This window comes from Dermochelys coriacea, chromosome 10 (assembly GCF_009764565.3).
Source record: "Dermochelys coriacea isolate rDerCor1 chromosome 10, rDerCor1.pri.v4, whole genome shotgun sequence".
Lineage (NCBI taxonomy): Eukaryota > Metazoa > Chordata > Testudines > Dermochelyidae > Dermochelys > Dermochelys coriacea.
In genome coordinates, this window is record NC_050077.1 from 9,079,742 (window position 1) to 9,102,798 (window position 23,057).

Genomic DNA, 23,057 nt, shown 5'->3' on the forward strand with positions numbered 1-23,057 from the left:
TTTTTTTCTTAAACTCGGAAGTTAAATGCAAACCAAAACCTTTATTAATGTAACATTAAGTTTACAAATTTAAAAGCATATCAGAAAATGAACATGATAGTTTTCTTGCAAGATTAATGTACACTTACATACTGTGTAGTGAAGTATACATTTAACGGTAACTAGTCATTTAAAATGTTGTGGTAATACGGGCAAATTAATGTTACATTGAGCAGCATATTTTTTTCATTTCTTGACTTCAAGGTTAAATTTAAAACCTGAATGTTGAATTAACATAACACTTTTTATTCAATAAGTATTGTTTAGATCTGTGTGTGTATGAATGTGTGTATATAAAAATATGGGCAACAAACATAATCAGAATTGTTGCAATTTTCCTGTCTACTCTCTCCACCTGCCCGCAGTAACCTTCTTGTCTCATCTATTGCAGGACTTTTGGAAACAAAATAAATATGTAAAAGGTCATTGTTATTTTCAGTTTTTAGTTTAAAAATTAAATGCCTTCTCATTTAGAGGCCTCCCTTCAATAGCAAAGGTCCACCAGTATATACGGAACAAGTTTTGCTTCCCTGTATCTGGATTGTTTGAAACTCACGTAGTGTTGTAAGCCACGGTAGTGATTTTCATTCTTCTTTGACTTGTCTAGCCATAGTGTTTTGATATGCTTTAGTGGAAATTAAAAATTATAAAACCACCCATCAAACTGAATTTGTAAAAACTTGCTTGGGAAAATAAGTGTTCTAAGTAGCCTGCAATCCAAAGCATTTCCTGTTCTGCATGCTTATCAAGCCTGTGAGCTCTACTTCCAAGCTGAACTAGAACAGATTTGAGAATTATTCCTAGCTGACTGGGGATGGGGTAAAAGGGAGGGAATAAAACAAAATTTCAGAGAAAATTTACCACTTATTATTTCAAGCTACTAAGCATACAAATGTTGTACACAGAAAACGCTTCATACTTTTGGGAGACCAAAGGAAAGAATTACAGTTCATTTGCGGAGGTGTGAAATGATATAAATGTTGTTGGAATACTTATTTGTGTGATTGATTGATCCAAAGGCTCTATACATTTTGACAGAAAAGCTTCACTGTACTAATCCGTGTACCAAGAAAAAATAAAATGACCTACTTGTTTCCTGGAATTTTTTTTGCATTCACGCAGCTGTCAATCAGCAGTTAATTGTTAAATAAGACTGTTATGCTTTCAGAAGCCTCAGTGGTGCTTCTTTTATGGTTGTAGCAATGGAAAGAATTGTGTTGGAAGTCCCAGACCTGGTCTTGAGTCTGATTTTTCTTTTTAGGACTATGGAGTCTAGATGTAGGAGGCTGGAAAAAGTAGTCCAGGGAATCAGTAGGTACTTTATTGCAAGACTTTTGGCCAGCTTGACTCGTCCAGAGAACCAGAAGCTGATACCTGTCAGTTTTATAGATATTCATTAGTTCTATATAGCAGCAATGAAAAAAGGCAGTTCTGGTCAGATTGCACTCTTCCTCAGTTTGGCAATGTTGTAAGCAAGAGCAGAGGTGCTCTAGAGCTATCTGTCTGCAGACTTCAGAAGGTACCCTAACTGCTATGTTCATAACCATAAGGGATAGAAACTTAATTTTTTTAAATGCAAGCTTTGACTTTGCAGAAATTGATAGCAGTCACTAGGACAATTTCCTACTTACATCAGGTGAACAGTTTTGACATGACATTTAGAACCCCTCTGTTGTCTTGGTAAAATACTATTTAATTTATCTTTTCCCACTAGGGTCCTTCAAATATTATTTTTTACATGTGCAAAGTGCTCTACAAAGATCTCATTAGTTCACATTCAAAACAATGCATCAAATTTCTACCATTCTGCCTATGCTTTTTTTAAACACCATATTATTTCATTTTGAAGCGTTCTTTGTGTGTTCCTAATAAGGAGTGGAACAATGTTTTCATACTTTTTGAATGTGGTATACAGAAGTTAAATTTTTATCGGTTTGTGTGTGAATTTTGCCTGATTTGGCTCTTTTCATCCTTTCAGTTTAGTGTTACATGTTCTAACTAGGTATGTCCTTTGTTTTAGATCAGACATTTGGGGTATGAGAACTACGAATATGACATGAACTGAAGCAGTAGGTTAGGATTGAATATCTTGGACTATTCTGTGGAAAAGAACAATTTAAAATTATTCTGTTGCTAGTGTAATTTTTAAAAACGATTGAATATGTATAGTAAAGCTGTCATAACAAGTGGCAAGTACATTCAATAGGTTGAAAGTATAATGAGGAAACCCATCTTTCTGAGAGTCTCTATACTCTGCATTGCAGCAGTCTAGTAGCAGTCACTGCCTCCAGGGATGTAGCATGAACTTTATGTTGATGGTTTTGTAATTCCTGTTTCTCTCTCTCTAATTTGCTGTTCATTTGGACTGTTTTAAATGGAGTATTGTGGAGGTAAATGAAATATCTAGTTAGAGGAATGTTAAAATCAAGCCCAAGCAAATACTTTCCTCCATATTTAATTAATTTGAACTAGAATATTCGCATTGTATATGTTACCCTCCATGTGAAATATAATATGCTTACTTGGTCAGCCAGTTTTAAAAAAATCCTTGGTTTTCCTACTGAACAGGTTTTCTCAATTAACTTCTAAGAATATTAATTGTAAGGTTTTAGTTCAAATCATAGCATGGTTTGACTCTGTTAACTTTATTTCTCATGGAAAATACAGCAAAATTAATATTAATCTCTGAAAATTTTGCATCTTCTCTTTGGACTCAAAAGTCCCATATTTTTGCAGGGTGGGGGGCAGCTTTGGTATATTTTCATTGGAGCTACATTGCAATTATTTATCACCTTCCAGATGAGCATTTCAAAGTAGTACTGGAATTATAATTTGTTCATTCATTGGACACTGATTTTGGATGTAAGAACAATTACTATAGCAGTAACACTAAAAATTTCTCAATTTTATGTCTTTAAGATCTCAATCCTAATACTACATTAAAGCAGTAGTTGTCTCTTCAGGTTCTCATTCATTGTAGATATAGATTTGATTGAGGTCAGTTAAATTGGTGGCATCCTGTTAGTACAGAAGTGTGATCTCAGCTGCCAAGTTGTATCCAGAAAGTCATATTTTAATAATTATGCATATGGAAAAGTAAGCTAATAAAATAGCTTTGCAGTGAAAATAATTATGGCATAGGTTGAAAGTTTAGGGTTAGAAAGCTTTATATATAACACTATAAAATATATTGCTTTCATATCCTGAACTTGACTGTCATTTTGTTTTGCAGTCAGTCCTTAGGTAAAAATTCTAGCATCTTTTGATGGAAAGTTTAGGCAGTGATACTTATCCTTCTCCATCTGCTTCTAGAGGATTCTTCTAGTCTTTCCAGATTCCATTCCAGTATGTAAGCCTAATAGCTTTACAGGTGGCGTTTCACGGCTGGCTCAGTTGAGGATAAGGACAACCTAATGCTTGTGGTCCAAGGGCTTATGTGTTTCTCAGATGCCAGGAAATTGTCATGTCCTGCGAGCATGAGCTGAAAACAAACTTAAATGTTTTAACATAGCTATGTGGTACAGGATACATATTGGAATCATTTTGTATCCATGTTGTAAATTATGCTTGAGTTCACTAAACTCACAAGCAGGTTGTGAGCAGAATAATAAGGATAAATATTTTATGCATACAAGAGACATAGTTTGCTTGTATCAATTCTGTAATGTTCATAGACAATGGGATGATCTTGATCAGTCTTCTAAAATGAGAGGTGAGCAGGGATCTTTGTAACTGCAAACATGGAAAATATGATCTGCTTCTTACTCTGAAATCATTTCTCTTATTCCCATTGTATCTCAGTTGGTAATTTGGTGTAACCAGTTTTTGTTTTGTTGTTCAGCCCTGGTGACTGCCAGTAGTGCTATGCTGTACAAACAGGGACTGTTGATCAAATTTGAAGTCATTAACTTGGCTGTTTAAATAAATGCTGTTCTATATAATTAGTGGAACAAGAGAGTAACACTGGCTGATACGACTTTATTCTAAATAAAATCCTTCTTTTCATAATGTCTTAATTTGATGCCATTCAGATGTTTTTATTGTTTTGTATATTTAGCTTGCACAAGAACTAGGTTTTTTAAAAATTATTAAAATAAACAAAATATATTTAAGATCGAGGATAATAGTTTTGTGAATGTAAGTGAAGAATGGTATCGATATGATGTGAGACTGCAAAGCCTTTGGTGCTAATTGTAAATCATGCTTGGAGAAAATGGTTACCAGGGTGTTTTGTGAGGTAAATGACTAGTTCATCTCATGCTGCCAGACAATTTCTTGGGTAGACAAATGAAAATATTTGGGGAAGAATGGCTTATCTCTCTCTCTCTCTCTCCAACTGCTGAGAGTACTCTGTACAAAATGTTTCAGCTTGCCGCCTCCTGCCCATAGTACCTTGTTTACCCACAATTTACCTTTCACCTCTCCTTAGCTGAAAGGAATGAACATCTTAGCAGTTCTGAATTGTTATACTCCAATGGAGAAAAGAGGCAAGATATATAGGTGTAAGCTGTTTTTTCAGTGGCTCTATATCTTTGTGATATGCCTGTCAGTCTTCTATATAATTTGTATTTCCTAGATATTGCTTAGCACAACTGAATGTAAAGGTCAGCTACACAAAGTGTTTTTTTACACATGCTGGATTCCTTGAATATGTATTACAAATGAGTGCTAGATATGCGTTAGTGTAGTGTGAACAGCATTGGAACAGAATAGTGGTAATCTCATTAATATGTGTACAGTATGTGCCTGCAGACAGTCTGGTGTTCCTGAGTCACATTGTTGCTAGTCTCTGGAGAGTCTGCAAATTCAGCAGTAGGATGCATGCTTATTGACCCACATTTCCTCAGGCACAGAAATAGTCACGTGTGTCTTCCACACCAGGAAATGCATCTCATTTACTGTTTGGAAACCAGACAAGCATTGGTGTGCAGTAACTTGGTTCATCAAGCATTTATATGACCCCAACCAAAGTGCTTTCAGGGATTTACTCTCTTTGTATGACTGATATGTTATTAGATAGACCAGGGGTTCTCAAACTTCATTGCACCGTGACTCCCTTCTGACAAGAAAAATTACTACAGGACCCCAGGAGAGGGGACCAAAGCCTGAGCCTGCCCAAGCCCCATCACCTCAGGTGGAGGGGGCAAAGCCAAAGCCCCACTGCCCTAGGCCAGGAGGCCAAAGCCCAACGTCTTCAACACCGGACAGGGGGCCTCTAACCTTAGCCCTGCTGCTTAGGACTGAAGTCCTTGGACTTGGGTTTGAGCTTTGGTCCCGGGTCCCAGCAAGTCTAAGGCAGCCCTGGTGACCCCATTAAAATGGGGTTGCGACCCACAAATCACTGAGATAGACTATAGAGAGTATATGTGTATGCTTCCTTTAATTTTTGTCTATCAAGAAAACAAACATCTCTATGTGCACACTACTGCCTTATTCTTACAATAGCCAAGTAAAAAATTGCTTACTTCTAAATCAATGTGTTTTGTTTGTTTAGCAGATATTAGAAATTTTGATATTAATCCAGTGAAAATGGTATTATATAGGGGTATTTCCTACGACAGGTTAGCTGCTGTTATCTAATAGAGAATAGTGGTTTTTATATTAGGATTAATAGACTCTGCAAAAGGATCAGGAATTGGGGGATGAATGTGAAATTTGATTTAAAAGAAATACTATAGACAACTTGTTCCATACTTTCTGTACATTTTCAGTTCTAAACAAGAAGGCTTTAGTGGTGATCTTTAGAAAACTATAGGTGTCCAAATAGTAATGGGAATAAGTTTTAAGCTCTTTGTGCCGAACTACAGTAATTTGGACCAATAAATAGGAGGGATGTACAATAATTTGGGGATGTATAATAGTTTGAGTATGTATAAATCTCAGAATTTGACAGTTGAAACTTTGTAATGATTCAATTATGAGTAATATTTTAATCGAGAGACTTCTTATATTCAAAATCAAAGTTGTTGCCAAGAATCTCATGTTGTTTGATGTCTCGTTGCAGAAAATTTCTGTTCACTACCTCCCAAGGCTTGAGAAATAAATTGCGCCCTTATGCTAAAACTTCCAAACTTGAGTTCCTAAAATCAAACACCTAACTCTGTACTTAGGTGCTTAGGGTAATAGGTCTGATTTACCAAAAAACAAAACAAAAAAACTTGGTGCCTGTAGTTTCTGTTGAAATAGATGGGAGTTACAAGTGCCCAATGCACTTTTGAAAATCAGAGCAATTACTTAAAAATAGATCTTGTTGTGCAACTTTAGACACTTAAGTTTGGAAAATATAGGCCTTAGTCTTCAGATTTGGCTGTGCCTTTTTATAATCTTCTGGGAATGGCTTAAGAAAATTATGCCTTGTTTTCTACTTCTGATAGAAATAATATGGCTATAAAGGATTATTAATAAAAACAAAATTGATTAATAGATGTTCGACCACTAATCTGATACTTTAGGTGTTCTGTCTGGTGCCAGTGTATAGAATTGGTGGAGTTTTACTGTTTAGGTCTGTCTCTGTCTAGCTGCAATGGCAATGTGACTATAGAGCGGTATCATACTTCCTGGGTCCAGTATTAAATGGGGTTTGACTGTGTCCATTGCACAAATGGCTAAACTATGTGCAGCCACAGTTGGAAGGGTCCTGGAGGGAACAGTGATTGATATTGGTTTTCAAACACAGCCTCATTCGTGATGTAGACATGGTCAAATGTTGGTAATGAATGAAAATGGCTTTCTCCATTTTTAGTACTTATTTTCCTACAGGAAGGAATCCAGATGGTGTTTAGAATCACTTTAGGGTGTTTATGCTGCAATAGCTTCATGTGGTAGGTTCATTTTGCTTGGCTGAGTGTTTTAGAATGGGCTACATTGAAGGGAAGGCAGTATATCTGTGCTAAGAAGCTGAACTTTCAGTATCAGCAGGGGTTGAAACTGTTCATCAGGATCTCATGTATAGTAACTAGCTGTGCATCAAAAAATAGGTAATCAATCTAAAATCTTTAGAATTATAGATAGGCAAATCTTGCACTTGAAGGTCTTAAATGTGAATGTCATTAATACCTTGATGCGGTCCTAGATAAAATCTAAGACCTTATTACTAATCTGGGGGAATTCTTTCAAATGACATATGACACAACTGTCAATTTAAAATAAATATAACAGGGATTCAAGGCCAGTCACTCATATAGTTGTGAAATGAAGTTATATTCATGGGAAATAACTAAAACTGTATCCAGTATGAATATTTTCTCCATATTGAAAACTAACAGTACCCCTGTCTAGCTGCTAGTGTCTAAGTAGTATCAGTGCCTTGATGCCTGCCTGTGTGACACTGTACCTGGAAAAAATATTGGTGGGGCGGTGGAAGAGAAATGCTTTGAAGAACTAGCCAGCACCATGACATTATTCTCAGCGTTCCATGGTGGTATGCAGCTTTTAGGTTCCTTTTGGATTCTTCAGTGATACTGGATTACCAGATAGGATCAGCTGCCAAAAATAATTTCTTCTATTGGCCAGGAGGCTATGCCCCATCCTTTGGATGTTTGGTCATCCACACATTTGTTACCCTTGGCTTGACTATGGCAACACACTGTACCAAGGAATGAAAATGACACTGATGAAAAAACTCCAGCTGGTTCAATTAATGGCTGTCCATCTGCTAAATAGCCCAGATCAATATGAACACCTCACCCTAGTCTTTTGGACACTCTCTTAGCTCCCACTGAAAACTGGGTTTAATGTCCTGATCTTGATATTTATCGCCTTCAATGGGTTGGGGCTTGGTTACTTCAAAAATTGTCCCCCTTGTTGTCATGCTTAACCAGACAGCTGTATCCATCAGGAACAATGGAACTGTTGATAACAAGGGTGAAATTTGTGGAAGCAGGGAACAGAGTTGCCTTGGCAGTGGGGCCCATAGCTTTGGAATTCTCTCTATCACAAGGATTGATACAAGTAGTCTTACTACAGTTAGATGGAAATGTAAAAGCCATCTTTTTGCCATAGCTTTCTTACTAAAATATAAATGTGAAAACCAGGTGTATATACTCTAGGAAATAGGGGAAAATCCCAGACCACTGGTTGCTTACGGTACTCAATATCAGAACAGAGGCTGCAGTATTAATACCTATAATAATAGTAAGTAAATGCAAAATAAATCCTATCGGTTTAAAAAAGGAGAATATGGAATGTGGATTTCTTGAAAAGTACATCAGTATGTATTTATTTAGAGGCCGCTCCAGTAGTAATGTCAGATTAATTTAAGAGACTTTATTTTATAATTTTACTTTAAAGAATAACCCTTAGTTCCAGTAATTAGTTGGTGTAAGATTAACTGCTGGAGATGTAAAATACTGGTTTATGTTTCATGTTTAGACATACTCAAAATATGGCCTTAAAATTTTTGTCTGATATCTTAGAGTGAAGTTTCCTTCTTTCTTAAATTGATGTCTTGTACTGGAAATCCTTCATTTGAATGTATTTAGTGATTTAAAAGAATTTAGGGAAAAGGGAGTGCTAGGATACTGCGGTTATGATGGTTATAGAATTACCTTGGATAGTATTAGTTGCCATCAAAAGAATTGGTTGTAATTGAAAGTTGGAATATCTCTGTTGGTTTCAGGTCATTAATTGAATCTACAAGAGTGTGTGTTGGTTTGTCTATTTAAATAGCAGATCTCCTGTGGACTTTCACTTGCTGTTGGGTCAGTTCATTCCTCTCTTACTTTATAATTGTATCTTTTAGCAGAATTAACTTTACTCTTTGCTTCCCCCAGTTAAATGTTGCTCTTATAAAAAGCTTTTTTCTTTCTGGTGGCTCTTGATTCCATCATCTAAAGTGATGTATAATTTCAGCAGAAGCCAATTGCTAGCCGCCTTTACACAGTGCATTACATAGCAGCTTTTGTTAGGTCTGCTCAGCTGAGTGCCAAGCTCTGACTGAAGTCATGCCTGTATTTTTACTTTAAGACAATGTTCCATGCAAGTTGTTTAACTAAAATCTTTCAAAGTGATACATTTAAACTCTCATGGGATGAACTAGCAGTTTGCATAGTTTACAGCTTACAGATGGCTTAACTGCATACATTTTTAAAATAACACTGTTTGTTTTTAAGCTCTTGCAAACATTCCTGTTGAGCATTTGATGAAAACCAGACACTAATCTGTACCAAAAAAATGTATTGTCTATAAAAATTCCAGATAGGCTTATTTTCATTTAAATACTTTTGCTCTTGTATTGATTCAACATAAGATACCCTGATTTTTTTTGTTGTCTTCCATGTATTTAAAAAATAAAATTTAACTTCATATAATGGATTTTTAATATATATGGAATTCTGAATCATATCCTTGTCTCTTTTGGTATGATCTTTAAGTAAATTAAATAGCATCTAAAATTGGAAGTAGTCTTTGACATAGTCTATGTGAAGGGCTATAAATCCCAAGCATTATTTGGCTGAGATGCAAAATGCTTTTTTATGAAGATTTCAGGATTGAAATGGCAAAAAAATGTTTGCCTTTTGGATGGATGTTTTAGAGCTTTGACCATTTGGGAATACTATAATGTCACTGTTGGGCTGTTGTCTTGTTATATTTAAATAAACTTTCTCAACAGCTTCACTGCAGAGGCTTCTGCTTTCCACTGCAGGACACTTGAAGCCTATGACCAGTCAGGTTTTTGCTCTATTTTTACTGATGAGATAATTTGGCACTTAACTGTGTGTGTGTGTGTGTGTGTGTGTCTGTATATGTATGTATGTATAAACAGGGTCAAATATAATACTTGATTGATAAGTATAATAGCTAACCATGTTTTGCCCTTGCCAGAGTTATATAAGCTGGCATGTGGTTCTCTTTCTGTCACCATTTCAAATGTGTTTTGCTCTGTGGACAATATATATAGCCGTCCAAGTTTTCCCAGTGTACAAGGGACAAAGAAAGATGTTTCTTTGTAAGGACTCTCAAACTTGGTTGACACATGAATATTTGTTGGGGGGGGGGCGGGGAAGAGCAGCTGTGTGCACATAACTCGACCCTTGTCATTTGTGTTTCACGAATTGGTCACAAAAACATAATTATACTAGTAGAGTAGCTGGCTGAGCCATTCACTTTCAAAAGGGAGAACAGAGAGCGTATCTGATAAAAGAGCAAGATCCAAAATGATGCATTTTATAACTAGTATGTAGGTTTTCAGAAGACCCATTACACATTTGAATTAGCACCCAAATGATCTGCTACACACAAGTTTTATAAAAAATATATTTTTAAAGAAAATCAGTTTTTGAGAAATTTTGAAGAGCTTTCAAACTTGTGAAAGAGGAGGTTGAATATTATCTTAAATTCGTTGTACCAGTAAAGCTATCTAAATCATCTGAGTATTCTGTAAACACTTTTCTGCTAAATATGTACAAAGGAATTCCAAAGTAATTTGGAAGAAAGCTTTTTGGATATTCACTTGGTTTCTTTTCCTATTTCTCGTGTCCTTAGAAAGTTACTCATTTATGTCCTGCATGAATTTCACTGTACGGTTGTGTTTGTAATCATTCATAAGTGGATGAGTAGTTTAAGGCTAAAGTTTGTATTTGTGGAATGTTTGATTTCCTGGAAAATTAAAGCGGGGGGGGGGGAGTCCAGGCTTCCATCTATATATTTAGTAATGTTTTTTGCCTAAATATTCTTGTGGGTTTGTTGTGTTACTAAATGAATGCTGTCTGCTGTTGGCAGCCCTTTTGTTTAGGTGGTTCTGTACTCTGCCAAAAATCTTAAATAATTTGAATGAATACTGATAACATTAATGGATGGGTAATTAAAGCACATTCATATAACATATCTAAGTGACTATTTCCATATTTTTTTAAAGAAACAAATAGTCCTACCTTCCTAATATTAAAAGTTAGTACAAACTAATAAATGGCCTTTGCATCATTGTTAGCATTGTTCCTTCCTATTCCACACACGTACGGGATCCCAATGTCATTTAAAGATGTAGCTTCAGTCTTTTTTCATAACTAGGAAAGAACTACATTTAAAGGTTGAACCTAAAGACAATTTTAATAGCTAAAATCGATACCTTTATTGTGTTCAGATCTCAAATTTTGTATTGAATTAACCATTCACTCTTGCACCTATATTGGTAAAAATCAAATGCATATTGGTGAAGTTATGATTAAAGATGCTGTTGTCAGATGCTTACTTTTTGGAATATTATTTGTTTTGCTGTTCAGCAAAGACTGGGAGTATGGTATAACATTAAGATATGGGGCAAGAGTCAGAACTCTAGAGTTTGATTACCAGCTCTGCCTCAGACTTCCTGTGTGTGCTTGGTATTTTCATGCTTTAAGAATTTTTTTAGTGCTTGGATAACAAACAGCTAATTTTAAAACTTCATCATGGGCTTATTTCTCAAAGATTTTGGTGTTTCAAGAAAATTATGTGCTGCATATGTGCAACACTTGACCTTCCAACAAATTTTTTAATTTTATGGCAATGGTGAGCAGCTCTGCACCTCAATATCTGTTTGAGTGTGATCAGATGTGTGAAGCATTCAGATAAACATTGCTAGTCAGAGGAGTTGTTTTTTTTTTTAATTGAGTGGAAATGAATATCATTTTATGGTTTAAGAAATAAAACAAGAAATCCAAAATTGTGGTTACTACAGCAACTGTAACTTGGATGTATTGTTTTTAAATCAGGTCATAAAATTAACAGCATAAACAGAAATATGCTGTATATATGGAAGAGAATATTACTATAGCTTTTGTTGGAATTGTAGCTTTGAATTTCCTGATTTTTTTTGTTTAAATTCTCAGCTTTGAAGTTGTGTTTAGGATGTTTGCACTTTATTTTTTGAACTTTATTCCCTGTATATACATCATGTGTATAAAAAAAAAAAATTCTAACCAGTCTCTTAGTTGTCCACTTCTCAAAATACGTATTGTATCCAGACTCTGACAGAAGACAATGGTGTAATGAGAGCATAATATATTCTCAAATAGTTGAAAGATAACTTGTGGGCATTTCATACAGAATTCACTGGATCAGATTTGTTGGAAACATTAGAAAAGAGGGAAGAAAAATTTGACTTACTTTGTTTTCCACTTTTGTTGTGGTTCTGGTGGATACATTACTTAGGAAAAGATTGAGAATAGTATACCATGCAGTGGGACTATGTGGCAGAATTCCCCTGAAATGTCAAGGAAGGCAGTGTAGTCCAATGAATATGGCACTCAACTGGGAAGTGGGAGATCTGGGGACGGTTCCCTGCTCTGCCATTTACCCATCTGTAAAATCGGAATACCCCAGGACTGAAAAGTGCTTTGAGATCTGTGGCTAAAAATTGCTATTAAAGATTTAAATTGTCTTCATTTGTTTTGTGAGGCTGGGAGACAGTTAAGGGGGGGGACATATAGGTAAGAAGGTGACTGAATAAGAGGAGTAGGTATTGGGTAGGAATTGAGCATAAAGGCTAAACAAGTGGCTGGTGAACGGGAATCAAAGGCAACTCCTACTTTCAAAAACTGACCTGCTTCCAGGAGAGGGTGTAGTGGCTGCACTAACAAGGCACTTCTGACTTCTTGAATTTCTGTTACAGAATATGTAATTATGCAGTGTGAGTGGGTGGGTTCTTGGCACAGAGGTGGAGGAGGCGGTGAGAGTGGCTATGTTGTGTTGGAGCACAGGCGGATCATTCGTTAAGTGATACAATAGCTAGAATTGAGGGCATTTAAATAAATATTTATGTTAGTAGATAAGTTGGATCGGGCACTAACTATGGGTGGGTAGCAAGGGGGACAGATGGGGAAGTTAATATTTAAAAAAAAAAAAAAAATTCCGTACCTGCTAATATCTCCTGACAAAATTAAATTTGCATATGTTTGAATAAATAAAACTGATTTAATTCAATACCAATTAATCTTCCTCTTTCCCACATAATTAATTTTAGAACTTTCACATGTCCCCCAATTTATTCTCTATTCCCCATTTCTGTAATTCACCACATACACAAAGGCCTAATTCTGTTCCCCTGCACACATTAGTCCCCTAATTCCTTCTATAAATTCCTGCACAATTCTGCTCAGAACTCTAATCTCAGTCCTCACGAATCAGCGCTGCCCCACCATTTAGCCCTATATTTTTCCTGTGTGTGTGTGTGATGACAATAAAGGTTAAAATATTTCCAAAAGCTTGGAAAGCTAGCCAACTCTTCCATATGTCCCAACCCCCTGCTCAAAACAGGACCAATCCCCAATTTTTGCCCCAGATCCCTAAATGGCCCCCTCAAGGATAGAACTCTCAACCCTGGGTTTAGCAGGCCAATACTATCCATCCCCCCACTTGCTAGCTATCGCTTAATAAAAATGACTCGCTCTGGGTCTGTGGTTTTTGAATCTCTCTTCAGAGGTGCCTACTGTTTGTAGATGGAGATATATAGCTAGTCAGGAAAAAAAACATACTTTGAACCCCACTGCAGCCCACATAAAAGGGCTGCATAAAAAGACCTAAATATCTTAAATCTACTAACTCTTCCTTTGGCAGTTAATTAAGAGAGAACTTCATAGGAATGTAAAGGATAATGTATTGATTCAGTCCTGTAGCCCAGTTGAGTTCTAGTTTTAGTTAAGGTGGAGTGAAATGTCAGGATAGGTTTGTATTTCCACTGAAGCCTGTTCTTTGCTGACTAGCAAACTGTCGTCGTCATAATACTATTCTCCATCATTAATGAGGTCAGTCATGTGATGTTTGCAACTTATTCAGAATAGTTATTACATGGACATCTGTACAGGTTTTCAGTTTGCCTCTGGTCTCTGAGTTTTAAATATCAGAGATCCAAGTATGTGATTTCTGAAAAGTTAAATACATACCACCCTCTGAAATCTTTCAGAACCTGAAGTGCAAAGTTGACTGAATTTAAAAAAAAAAATTCAAAAATTTGCTTAATTATGATAAAAAATAAAAAAACAAAAATAAAGGAAGAGGAGAATAGAATGGATGCCTTGAGCTTTGTGGTAACAATTTAACTTCAAATTGCAAATATAATGGTGTATTTTGGTACAATAATGTAGTTAGTCTTAGAAACTGTGTTTTTATACACGTGGTGCCTTCAGCAATATTCATTTTCTATTAAACTGTTTCTCCTTCCGTACCCCATCAAACATAAATGATTGCCAACCTGAAGAAAAAAACACTCAGAATCTTCATGTGTTGCCTAGTGGTGGAAAATCAAAACAGACATTTGTCTTCCATGAAGTCTCTTTTAAGGGCATGTACAAAGAATAGGTACAGCAAGCAGAATGATTCTCAGAGGCAGTATAGGGAGGGTTGCTGGTGGTATTCAGAATATTTTCCATACAAAATACACTGAACCATTTGGATGAGAAGGGATTTCATTTAACAGATTCAGCTAAGGTTTTTAATCTTGTGCCACGGTACTGTGGGATTTTATGCAACATGTGTTGGGCTGCTGCTCTCTAATTTTTAACATTTAAAATACTTTGTCCTTTTATTCTGCCCTCTCAGAAAACTTGTTCTCCTTCCCCCCACCCCCGCATTTTAGCTTTGAATAACAGAACGCGCTGCTGTTTGTACTTATTTTTAAACTGCCTTTTTTAGAGATAGAAAAACACCAATTTGGAAAGTAGCCCTTAAGACAGAACTTATAAATAGTATAGCATTCGATTGCACTATTGTATAGTAGTGCCAAAAAAATTCTCCTTCATAAATAGGTCACCCCTGATTCCCATGTTTGCAAGTTGCATGCCATGTGAACTCTGGAGGCACTAGTGGAGGTGGTATTATTTCTGTCTCTCTCTACATTGGGAGCATTTTGCTGGCATAACTATACTGGCAAAGTGGTCCTAGTGTGGATGCAGCATGTACTGGCAAAAGCACAGTTTTGCCAGTATAACTGTATACACAAGGGGCTTTTGCTGTTGCAGTTACGTTGGTCATAGCTTGTCTCACCTCTTACCAACATAGCTATGCCAGCAAAAGCTTATAGTATACACCTGACCTCAGACACACTGGGGGCTTGTCTACACATAGAGCTCTGCTGCAGTGAAGATGCTACCTATGCCAATAGGAGAGCTTCTCCCATCTGTGTAGGTATTCCATTCACGGAGAGATGGTAGCTATGTTGACAGGAAAAGCCCTCCCATCAACATAGCGCTGTCTACATCCGAATTTTAGTTCATATAACTGTCACTCAGGGTAGTAGATTTTCCACGCCGCCTAAACAACGTAGTTATACCATAAGTTTGTAATGTAAACCACATTTAAACGTAAACTAAATTGCAGCCCGAAGTCATTGTGTGGTATACAGTAATATTCATTACAATGTGTCAGTTATTTTGCATCTAGGACTTCCGGTTTTTCACTTTTACTCCTCTCTTCCTGTAAGGAAATTTTCCAAGTAGTCATTTATAAATAAGAATTAAACTTAACTGCAGTAAAGATTTTAGAGCTTAAATAGAAATGACCTGTTAAAGTTCCTACTCTGAGCTAACTAACTTGACCTATGATTAGGGAGGGAAAGTCAAGACTGGTGTCAGATGTGTAAATATTTTCCAAGTCAAAATCTTTTCTGCACCCTTATGTCCACCAATCTGGATTAATGCCTCTGACTAAGAATGCAGAGGGTTAAACACCTCTTGGAATGCAGTAATTGAAAGTACATTTATATAAACAAAGATGATCAATTATAATACCTGATAAAAGCACAAAAATGACCAAAACCTAGCTTAGCAGACATCTTTCAATAAGACCTCCCCTCTTTCTGCACAGGAAGAGGTGACCATTCTCAGAGGACTTGTCTTCACTGCAAAGTTAACTCAAGTAATTCAAGTGTTGCTCCTAATTAGAATCCCATCCACACACAAAAAGCCCTGACTTGAGTGCAGTGCTCCTTTTAACTTGAGTTGACTGGCCTGAGAAGGGGTATAGGCTAAAACTCAAGTGAACACAACTTGTCAACTTCTAACATGACCACTTTGTAGTCTGGGTTACAGGTTAGTGCCTCTGGTGTGCTTCTAGTCCTGCAGTATCTTCCCACAGTTCCTTCCATGTGCCCAGAAAGGATGGACAAGTTCTCCTACAGTTCAGTGGCAAAGGGTTCAGAGTACCTCTGCTTAAAACACCACTGGGATGCTAACGTATTGTGCACTATTTGGCTTATGTAAACCCTTCTGGTGCACACTAAAGATGCCATAGTGTGCTTTAACATAACGCTGTTTGAAACAGCACTACATTAAAAGTGCACAAAGAAACATTACAGTGAGATTACTCATTACAGTATATACAAAAGAGAGAGGCCTAAAAACTATTTTTTGGCATCTACGTAAAACTCAAATTGCAAGAAATAAGCCCCAAAGAATAGAATCCCAACTATAACAACAGTGTGGTCGCTGAAGGTCAAGTATTATTTCTCATTGGGGCCACTCCCACTTGAGCTCAACCAATTAAAGAGGAGTAACTTGAATAGATAACTTGAGTTAACTCTGCAGTAAAGTCATACCCAGAATGAGCACTGACGCTGAGGAAAAGACATTTTCCATACCTGCTGCCAAATATGGTTCCACAGTAGTGCTTTACAAATCTGGCTCATGTGGTCTTTGAATCCGCTACTAGAATTGGCAGGTAGTTCCACAAAACCTTAATAAAATATTACAGTCTAGATGTAGAGGCTACCTTTGGGATGGAATGCAGCAGTCATTTAAAAATGCTTCTCAATTCTACACAACAGTTCAGGACAGAATGTGAAGAAAACTATATCCTGTTGAAACAAGGTGAGGGGAAGCTATTTGGAAGATATAATGTAAATGACCAGCATGCCAGGGTTAACACCCCCAATATTTTTGCAGCAATTGCAGTGAGGTTTTTATGTTTACAAGTGGTATATAGCGCTCTGGCAGTACAATGCCAATGGTAGACTACCATAGTGCACCCTGCCAGAAGAGTTTCACTGGCGGTAGTGCACTTTAAGAAAAAGTCTGGCATAAACACAGCCTGGAGGAGGAAAGCCATCTCCTCAATCACCAGCTCCACTTCCTGTTGCAGTCCCCTATCAAGTGCCTTTGTCACCTCTTTGTTTACTTGGATTTAAAAATCTGAGTTTTGTAAGTGAACCCATTGATAGGGCAGTTTAAAAGCATTTTTGCTTCAGTGAGTTTAGTGCGCAAATAGTAGAATGAAGCCAGGGGCACAGCTTAGGGATGCTGGCTACTGCGACTGCTTCATAAAGGTGTTTTTGGAGCATTGACTGTTTTGTGGCAGGAATTTTGTGTAACTAGAGTGAATAATAGCTTTAACTAAAATTGAGGGTTTTACAGACTGCAGTACTAAAATTGGCAGTAACCCTCTACTACAGTAGACCAAAAACCAGTGGCAAAGAAAAAACATTAAACAGAGAATCTAATTTTTCAGTAGTCAGGAGCTGCCGTGGCTTTTATTCAGGAGGTCTGCAGAAGGTATCTGCAAGAAAACCCCACAGAACTTGGGTCAGTCTGAAAATATTAATTTAACGAGTATAGGGCTTTAACTTGCATATTGGGAAATTTTCCCTTACTTCTCCAATAAGCTTTCATATTGATGGTGAGAAGTGGGGTGAGAGGCTGAACAAATCCATATTTTAAAGGGATTTTTTTTAATTAGAAATTTCAACTAATAGTCTAACATTTCTGATTCTAATTTTTCCCATATTCACTTTTTTCTTTGTTTCCTCCTTTTTTCTCAAATCAACCCCAGCAGTAGAAGAAAATTAAATTTTGCTCCAAGTGCTCACGTAGTAACTGACTGATTCTGTAATACTATTTTATTTCAAATTGTCATCAGTGTTCTTATGAGTACAATGCTTCACAGATCTGCAGATTTTTCATTTTTTGGTCGGGGGCGGGGGAAATGATTATGGAAGAAGATCCTGTGATCTAGCACCCAATTTAAAAAGACACTTATGATGATTGTATTAAAAAAAAAATCTTTACCTGTTGCTACAAAGGATGTAAAAGCTAATGGTTTATTTTTGCAGTTCATTCAAGTTGAATAGCAAACTAGTCTGGACAGTTTCATTTGGTTATACATTTTATGAATTGAATGCAGTATTGTTTTCAATCATATTTGCTCTTTGACAGCCTCTTACTCCACTTCCTTGTTGAAGGCAGATGCTGGTGGCATTGCTCCTAGGAAGCTGAAGATTGAGAATTTTTGGTGTCTAATCATTATGGGTGTTGAAATTTTTATAAAAGGCTTTTAGATATATTAATCTGATATTTTTGTTTTGCAGTATTATGTGCCAAGAATCTTGCAAAAAAAGATTTCTTCAGTAAGTATAACTGACAGATTTCTAATACTGTATAAATAGCTTTATGGTATTGTTCTCACACTTGTATTTTTAAACTATAAATTATTATTGTCCTAACTCCTATGCATGTCTGTTTCTCTGAGAGAGAGTTAGGGATAACTTCCACAATTGCCAGTAGCATTGGATTACTATTTAGGTTCATGTGATGTAGACAGGCAGCCTAGATACAAGACTGGAGCGTGCGGAGCGTCAATAATTCTAGTCCTGACTCTACCAGTGATGTCACTTACCTCTGTGTCTATGCCCTAGTCTACACTAGGAGTTGAGGTCGAATTTAGCAGCGTTAAATCAATTTAACCCTGCACCCATCCACATGATGAAGCCCTTTTTACGACTTAAAGTGCTCTTAAAATCAATTTCCTTACTCCACCCCCGACAAGGGGATTAGCGCTGAAATCGGCCCTGCTGGGTCGAATTTGGGGTACTATGGACACAATTAGACGGTATTGGCCTCCGGGAGCTATCCGAGAGTGCTCCATTGTGACCACTCTGGATAGCACTCTCAACTCGGATGCACTGCCCAGGTAGACAGGAAAAGGCCTGCGAACTTTTGAATTTCAATTTCCTGTTTGGCCAGTGTGGCAAGCTGCAGGTTACCATGCAGAGCTCATCAGCAGAGGTGACCATGATGGAGTCCCAGAATCACAAAAGAACTCCAGCATGGACTGAACAGGAGGTACGGGATCTGATCGCTGTATGGGAGAGAATCCATGCTATCAGAACTATGTTCCAGTTTTCAAAATGCCAAAACATTTGTCAAAATCTCCCAGGGCATGAAGGACAGAGGCCATAACAGGGATCCGAAGTAGTGCCGTGTGAAACTTAAGGAGCTGAGGCAAGCCTACCAGAAAACCAGAGAGGCGAATGGCCGCTCCGGGTCAGAGCCCAAAACATGCCGCTCCTATGATGAGCTGCATGCCATTTTAGGGGGTTCAGCCACCACAACCCCAGCCATGTTGTTTGACTCCTTCAATGGAGATGGAGGCAACACAGAAGCAGGTTTTGGGGACGAGGAAGATAGCTCACAGCAAGCAAGCGGAGAAATCGGTTTTCCCAACAGGCAGGAACTGTTTCTCACAATGGACCTGGAGCCAGTACCCTCCAAACCCACCCAAGGCTGCCTCCCAGACCCACCAGGCGGAGAAGAGACTTCTGGTGAGCGTACCTTTTAAAATACTATACATGGTTTAAAAGCAAGCATGTTTAATGATTGATTTGCCCTGGCATTTGTGGCTCTCCTGGATATACTCCCAAAGCCTTTGCAAAAGGTTTCTGAGGAGGGCAGCCTTATTCCATCCACCATAGTAGGACACTTTACCACTCCAGGCCAGTAGCACGTACTCGGGAATCATTGTAGAACAAAGCATTGTAGTGTATGTTTGCTGGCGTTCAAATAACATCCGTTCTTTATCTCTCTGTGTTATCACTCTCCTGAGGATATTATTAATGGTCACCTGGTTGAAATAGGGTGCTTTTCTTAAGGGGACATTTAGAAGTGCCCGTTCCTGCTGGGCTGTTTGCCTGTGGCTGAACAGAAATGTTCCCCGCTGTTAGTCACAGGGAGAGGGGAGGGTGGAGGGGCTAGCCACGCGCTGTGGGGGAGGCAAAATGCGACCTTGGAACGAAAGCACGTGCTATGTATGTAATGTTAACAGCAAGGTTTACCGTGAAAGAGTGTACCCATTGTTGTATAAAATGTCTTTTTAAATACCACTGTCCCTTTTTTTCTCCACCAGCTGCACGTGTTTCAAGGATCACAGGATCTTCTCCTTCCCAGAGGCTAGCGAAGATTAGAAGGCGAAAAAAACGCACTCACGATGAAATGTTCTCTGAGCTCATGCTGTCCTCCCACACTGACAGAGCACAGGTGAATGTGTGGAGGCAGACAATGTCAGAGTGCAGGAAAGCACAAAATGACTGGGAGGAGAAGTGGCGGGCTGAAGAGAGGGCTGAGGAGAGGTGGCGGGCTGAAGTAAGTGGCAGGCTGAAGAGAGGGCTGAAGCTGAAAGATGGCGGCAGCATGATGAGAGGAGGCAGGATTCAATGCTGAGGCTGCTGGAGGATCAAACTCGTATGCTCCAGCATATGGTTGAGCTACAGGAAAGGCAGCAGGAGCACAGACTGCCACTACAGCCCCTGTGTAACCAACCGTCGTCCTCCCCAAGTTCCATAGCCTCCTCACCCAGACGCCCAAGAACGCGGTGGGGGTGCCTCTGGCCACCTAGCCACTCCACCCCAGAGGATTGTCCAAGCAACAGAAGGCTGGCATTCAATAAGTTTTTAAAGCTTTAAACTTTTAAAGTGCTGGGAAGGACAAGGCCACACTCCTCCACCACCCCTTCTGGTGCTTCTCTCCTCCACCACCTCTCCTGGGCTACCTTGGTAGTTATCCCTCTATTTGTGTGATGAATTAATAAAGAATGAATGTGAAGCAACAATGACTTTATTGCCTCTGCAAGCGGTGATCAAAGGGAGGAAGGGAGGGTGGTTAGCTTACAGGGAAGTAGAGTGAACCAAGGGGTGGGGGGTTTCATCAAGGAGAAACAGAACTTTCACACCGTAGCCTGGCCAGTCATGAAACTGGTTTTCAAAGCTTCTCTGATGCGCACCGCGCCCTCCTGTGCTCTTCTAACCACCCTGGTGTCTGGCTGTGCATAACCAGCAGCCAGGTGATTTGCCTCAACCTCCCACCCCACCATAAACGGATCCCCCTTACTCTCTCAGATATTGTGGAGCGCACAGCCAGCAGTAATAACCGTGGGAATATTGGTTTCGCTGAGGTCTAACTGAGTCAGTAAACTGCGCCAGCGCGCTTTTAAACGTCCAAATGCACATTCTACCACCATTCTACACTTGCTTAGCCTGTAGTTGAACAGCTCCTGACTACTGTCCAGGCTGCCTGTGTATGGCTTCATGAGCCATGGCATTAAGGGGTAGGCTGGATCCCCAAGGATAACTATAGGCATTTCAACATCCCCAACGGTTATTTTCTGGTCTGGGAATAAAGTCCCTTCCTGCAGCTTTTGAAACAGACGAGTTCCTGAAAATGCGAGCGTCATGTACCTTTCCCGGCCATCCCACGTTGATGTTGGTGAAACGTCCCTTGTGATCCACCAGTGTTCGCAGCACTATTGAAAAGTACCCCTTGCGGTTTATGTACTCGCCGGCTTGGTGCTCCGGTGCCAAGATAGGGATATGGGTTCCGTCTATGGCCCCACCACAGTTAGGGAATCCCATTGCAGCAAAGCCATCCACTATGACCTGCACATTTCCCAGGGTCACTACCCTTGATATCAGCAGATCTTTGATTGCGTTGGCTACTTGCATCACAGCAGCCCCCACAGTAGATTTGCCTACTCCAAATTGATTCCCGACTGACCGGTAGCTGTCTGGTGTTGCAAGATTCCACAGGGCTATTGCCACTCATTCTCAGCTGTGAGGGCTGCTCTCATCTTGGTATTCTTGCGCCTCAGGGCAGGGGAAAGCAAGTCACAAAGTTCCATGAAAGTTCCCTTACGCATGCAAAAGTTTCGCAGCCACTAGGAATCGTCCCAGACCCGCAACACTATGCGGTCCCACCAGTCTGTGCTTGTTTCCTGAGCCCAGAATCGGCGTTCCACCGCATGAGCCTGCCCCATTAGCACCATGATGCCCACGTTGCCAGGGCCCGTGCTTTGAGAGAAGTCTGTGTCCATGTCCTCATCGCTCTAGTCACCGCACTGACATCGCCTACTTGCCCGGTATCGCTTTGCCAGGTTCTGGTGCTGCATATACTGCTGGATAATGCATGTGGTGTTTAATGTGCTCCTAATTGCCAAAGTGATCTGAGCGGGTTCCAGGCTTGCCGTGGTATGGCGTCTGCACAGAAAAAAGGCGCGGAACGATTGTCTGCCATTGCCCTGATTGAGGGAGGGGCGACTGATGACATGGCTTACAGGGTTGGCTTATAAGGAATTAAAATCAACAAAGGGGATGGCTTTGCGAGAAACTGAATGGCCCCCTCAATGATAGAACTCAAAACCTCAAGGATAGAACTCAAAACTGGATTTAGCAGGCCATTGATTTCATGGAGGGAGGGAGGAGAAAATGAATACAAAACAATCTATCTTTATACATCTTGCTGGCAGCAGACTGTGCAGTACGACCACTAGCCGTCGTCATCTCCTGGGTGCTCGGCAGAAGATGGTGCATTATGACTACTGGCCATCGTCTTCTGCTAGCTGCAGATTAGAAGCCAGTGCACTGCCAGTAGGACTCAATCACCATGAGATGAAACAAGGGAAATGACCTGGCTGAGGCACTCCCATGTTTGCCCAGGCACCCGGTTAAAAAAGCACCCAGGACTACGTCGACGACGGCTACCAGTCATATTGCACTGTCTGTTGCCAAAAGGCAATAAACTGCTGCTGTGTAGCAATGTAGTACCACGTCTGCCAGCACCCAGGAGACATACGATGACGGTTAACTGAGCGGGCTCCATGCTTGCTGTGGTATGGTGTCTGCACAGATAACTCAAGAAAAAAGGCGCAAAACGATTGTCTGTCCTTGCTTTCACAGAGGGAGGGAGGGAACGGGGGCCTGACGATATGTCACGACATGCACTTAGAGTATTTTTTTGGGGACACACAATCGACTGTATAAAAATGCTTTCTACAAAACCGACTTCTATAAA

The 23,057-nt window shown here is 39.1% G+C and overlaps 1 protein-coding gene across 1 annotated transcript in view; it reads left to right on the forward strand.

Moving 5' to 3' along the window:
• SMURF1 (SMAD specific E3 ubiquitin protein ligase 1) overlaps positions 1-23,057 on the forward strand; it is a 63,571-nt gene that overhangs the window by 13,802 nt on the left and 26,712 nt on the right. The window contains 1 exon segment of the mRNA XM_038418975.2: positions 18,308-18,346. Within this exon segment, the coding sequence (XP_038274903.1) occupies positions 18,308-18,346 (39 nt within the window).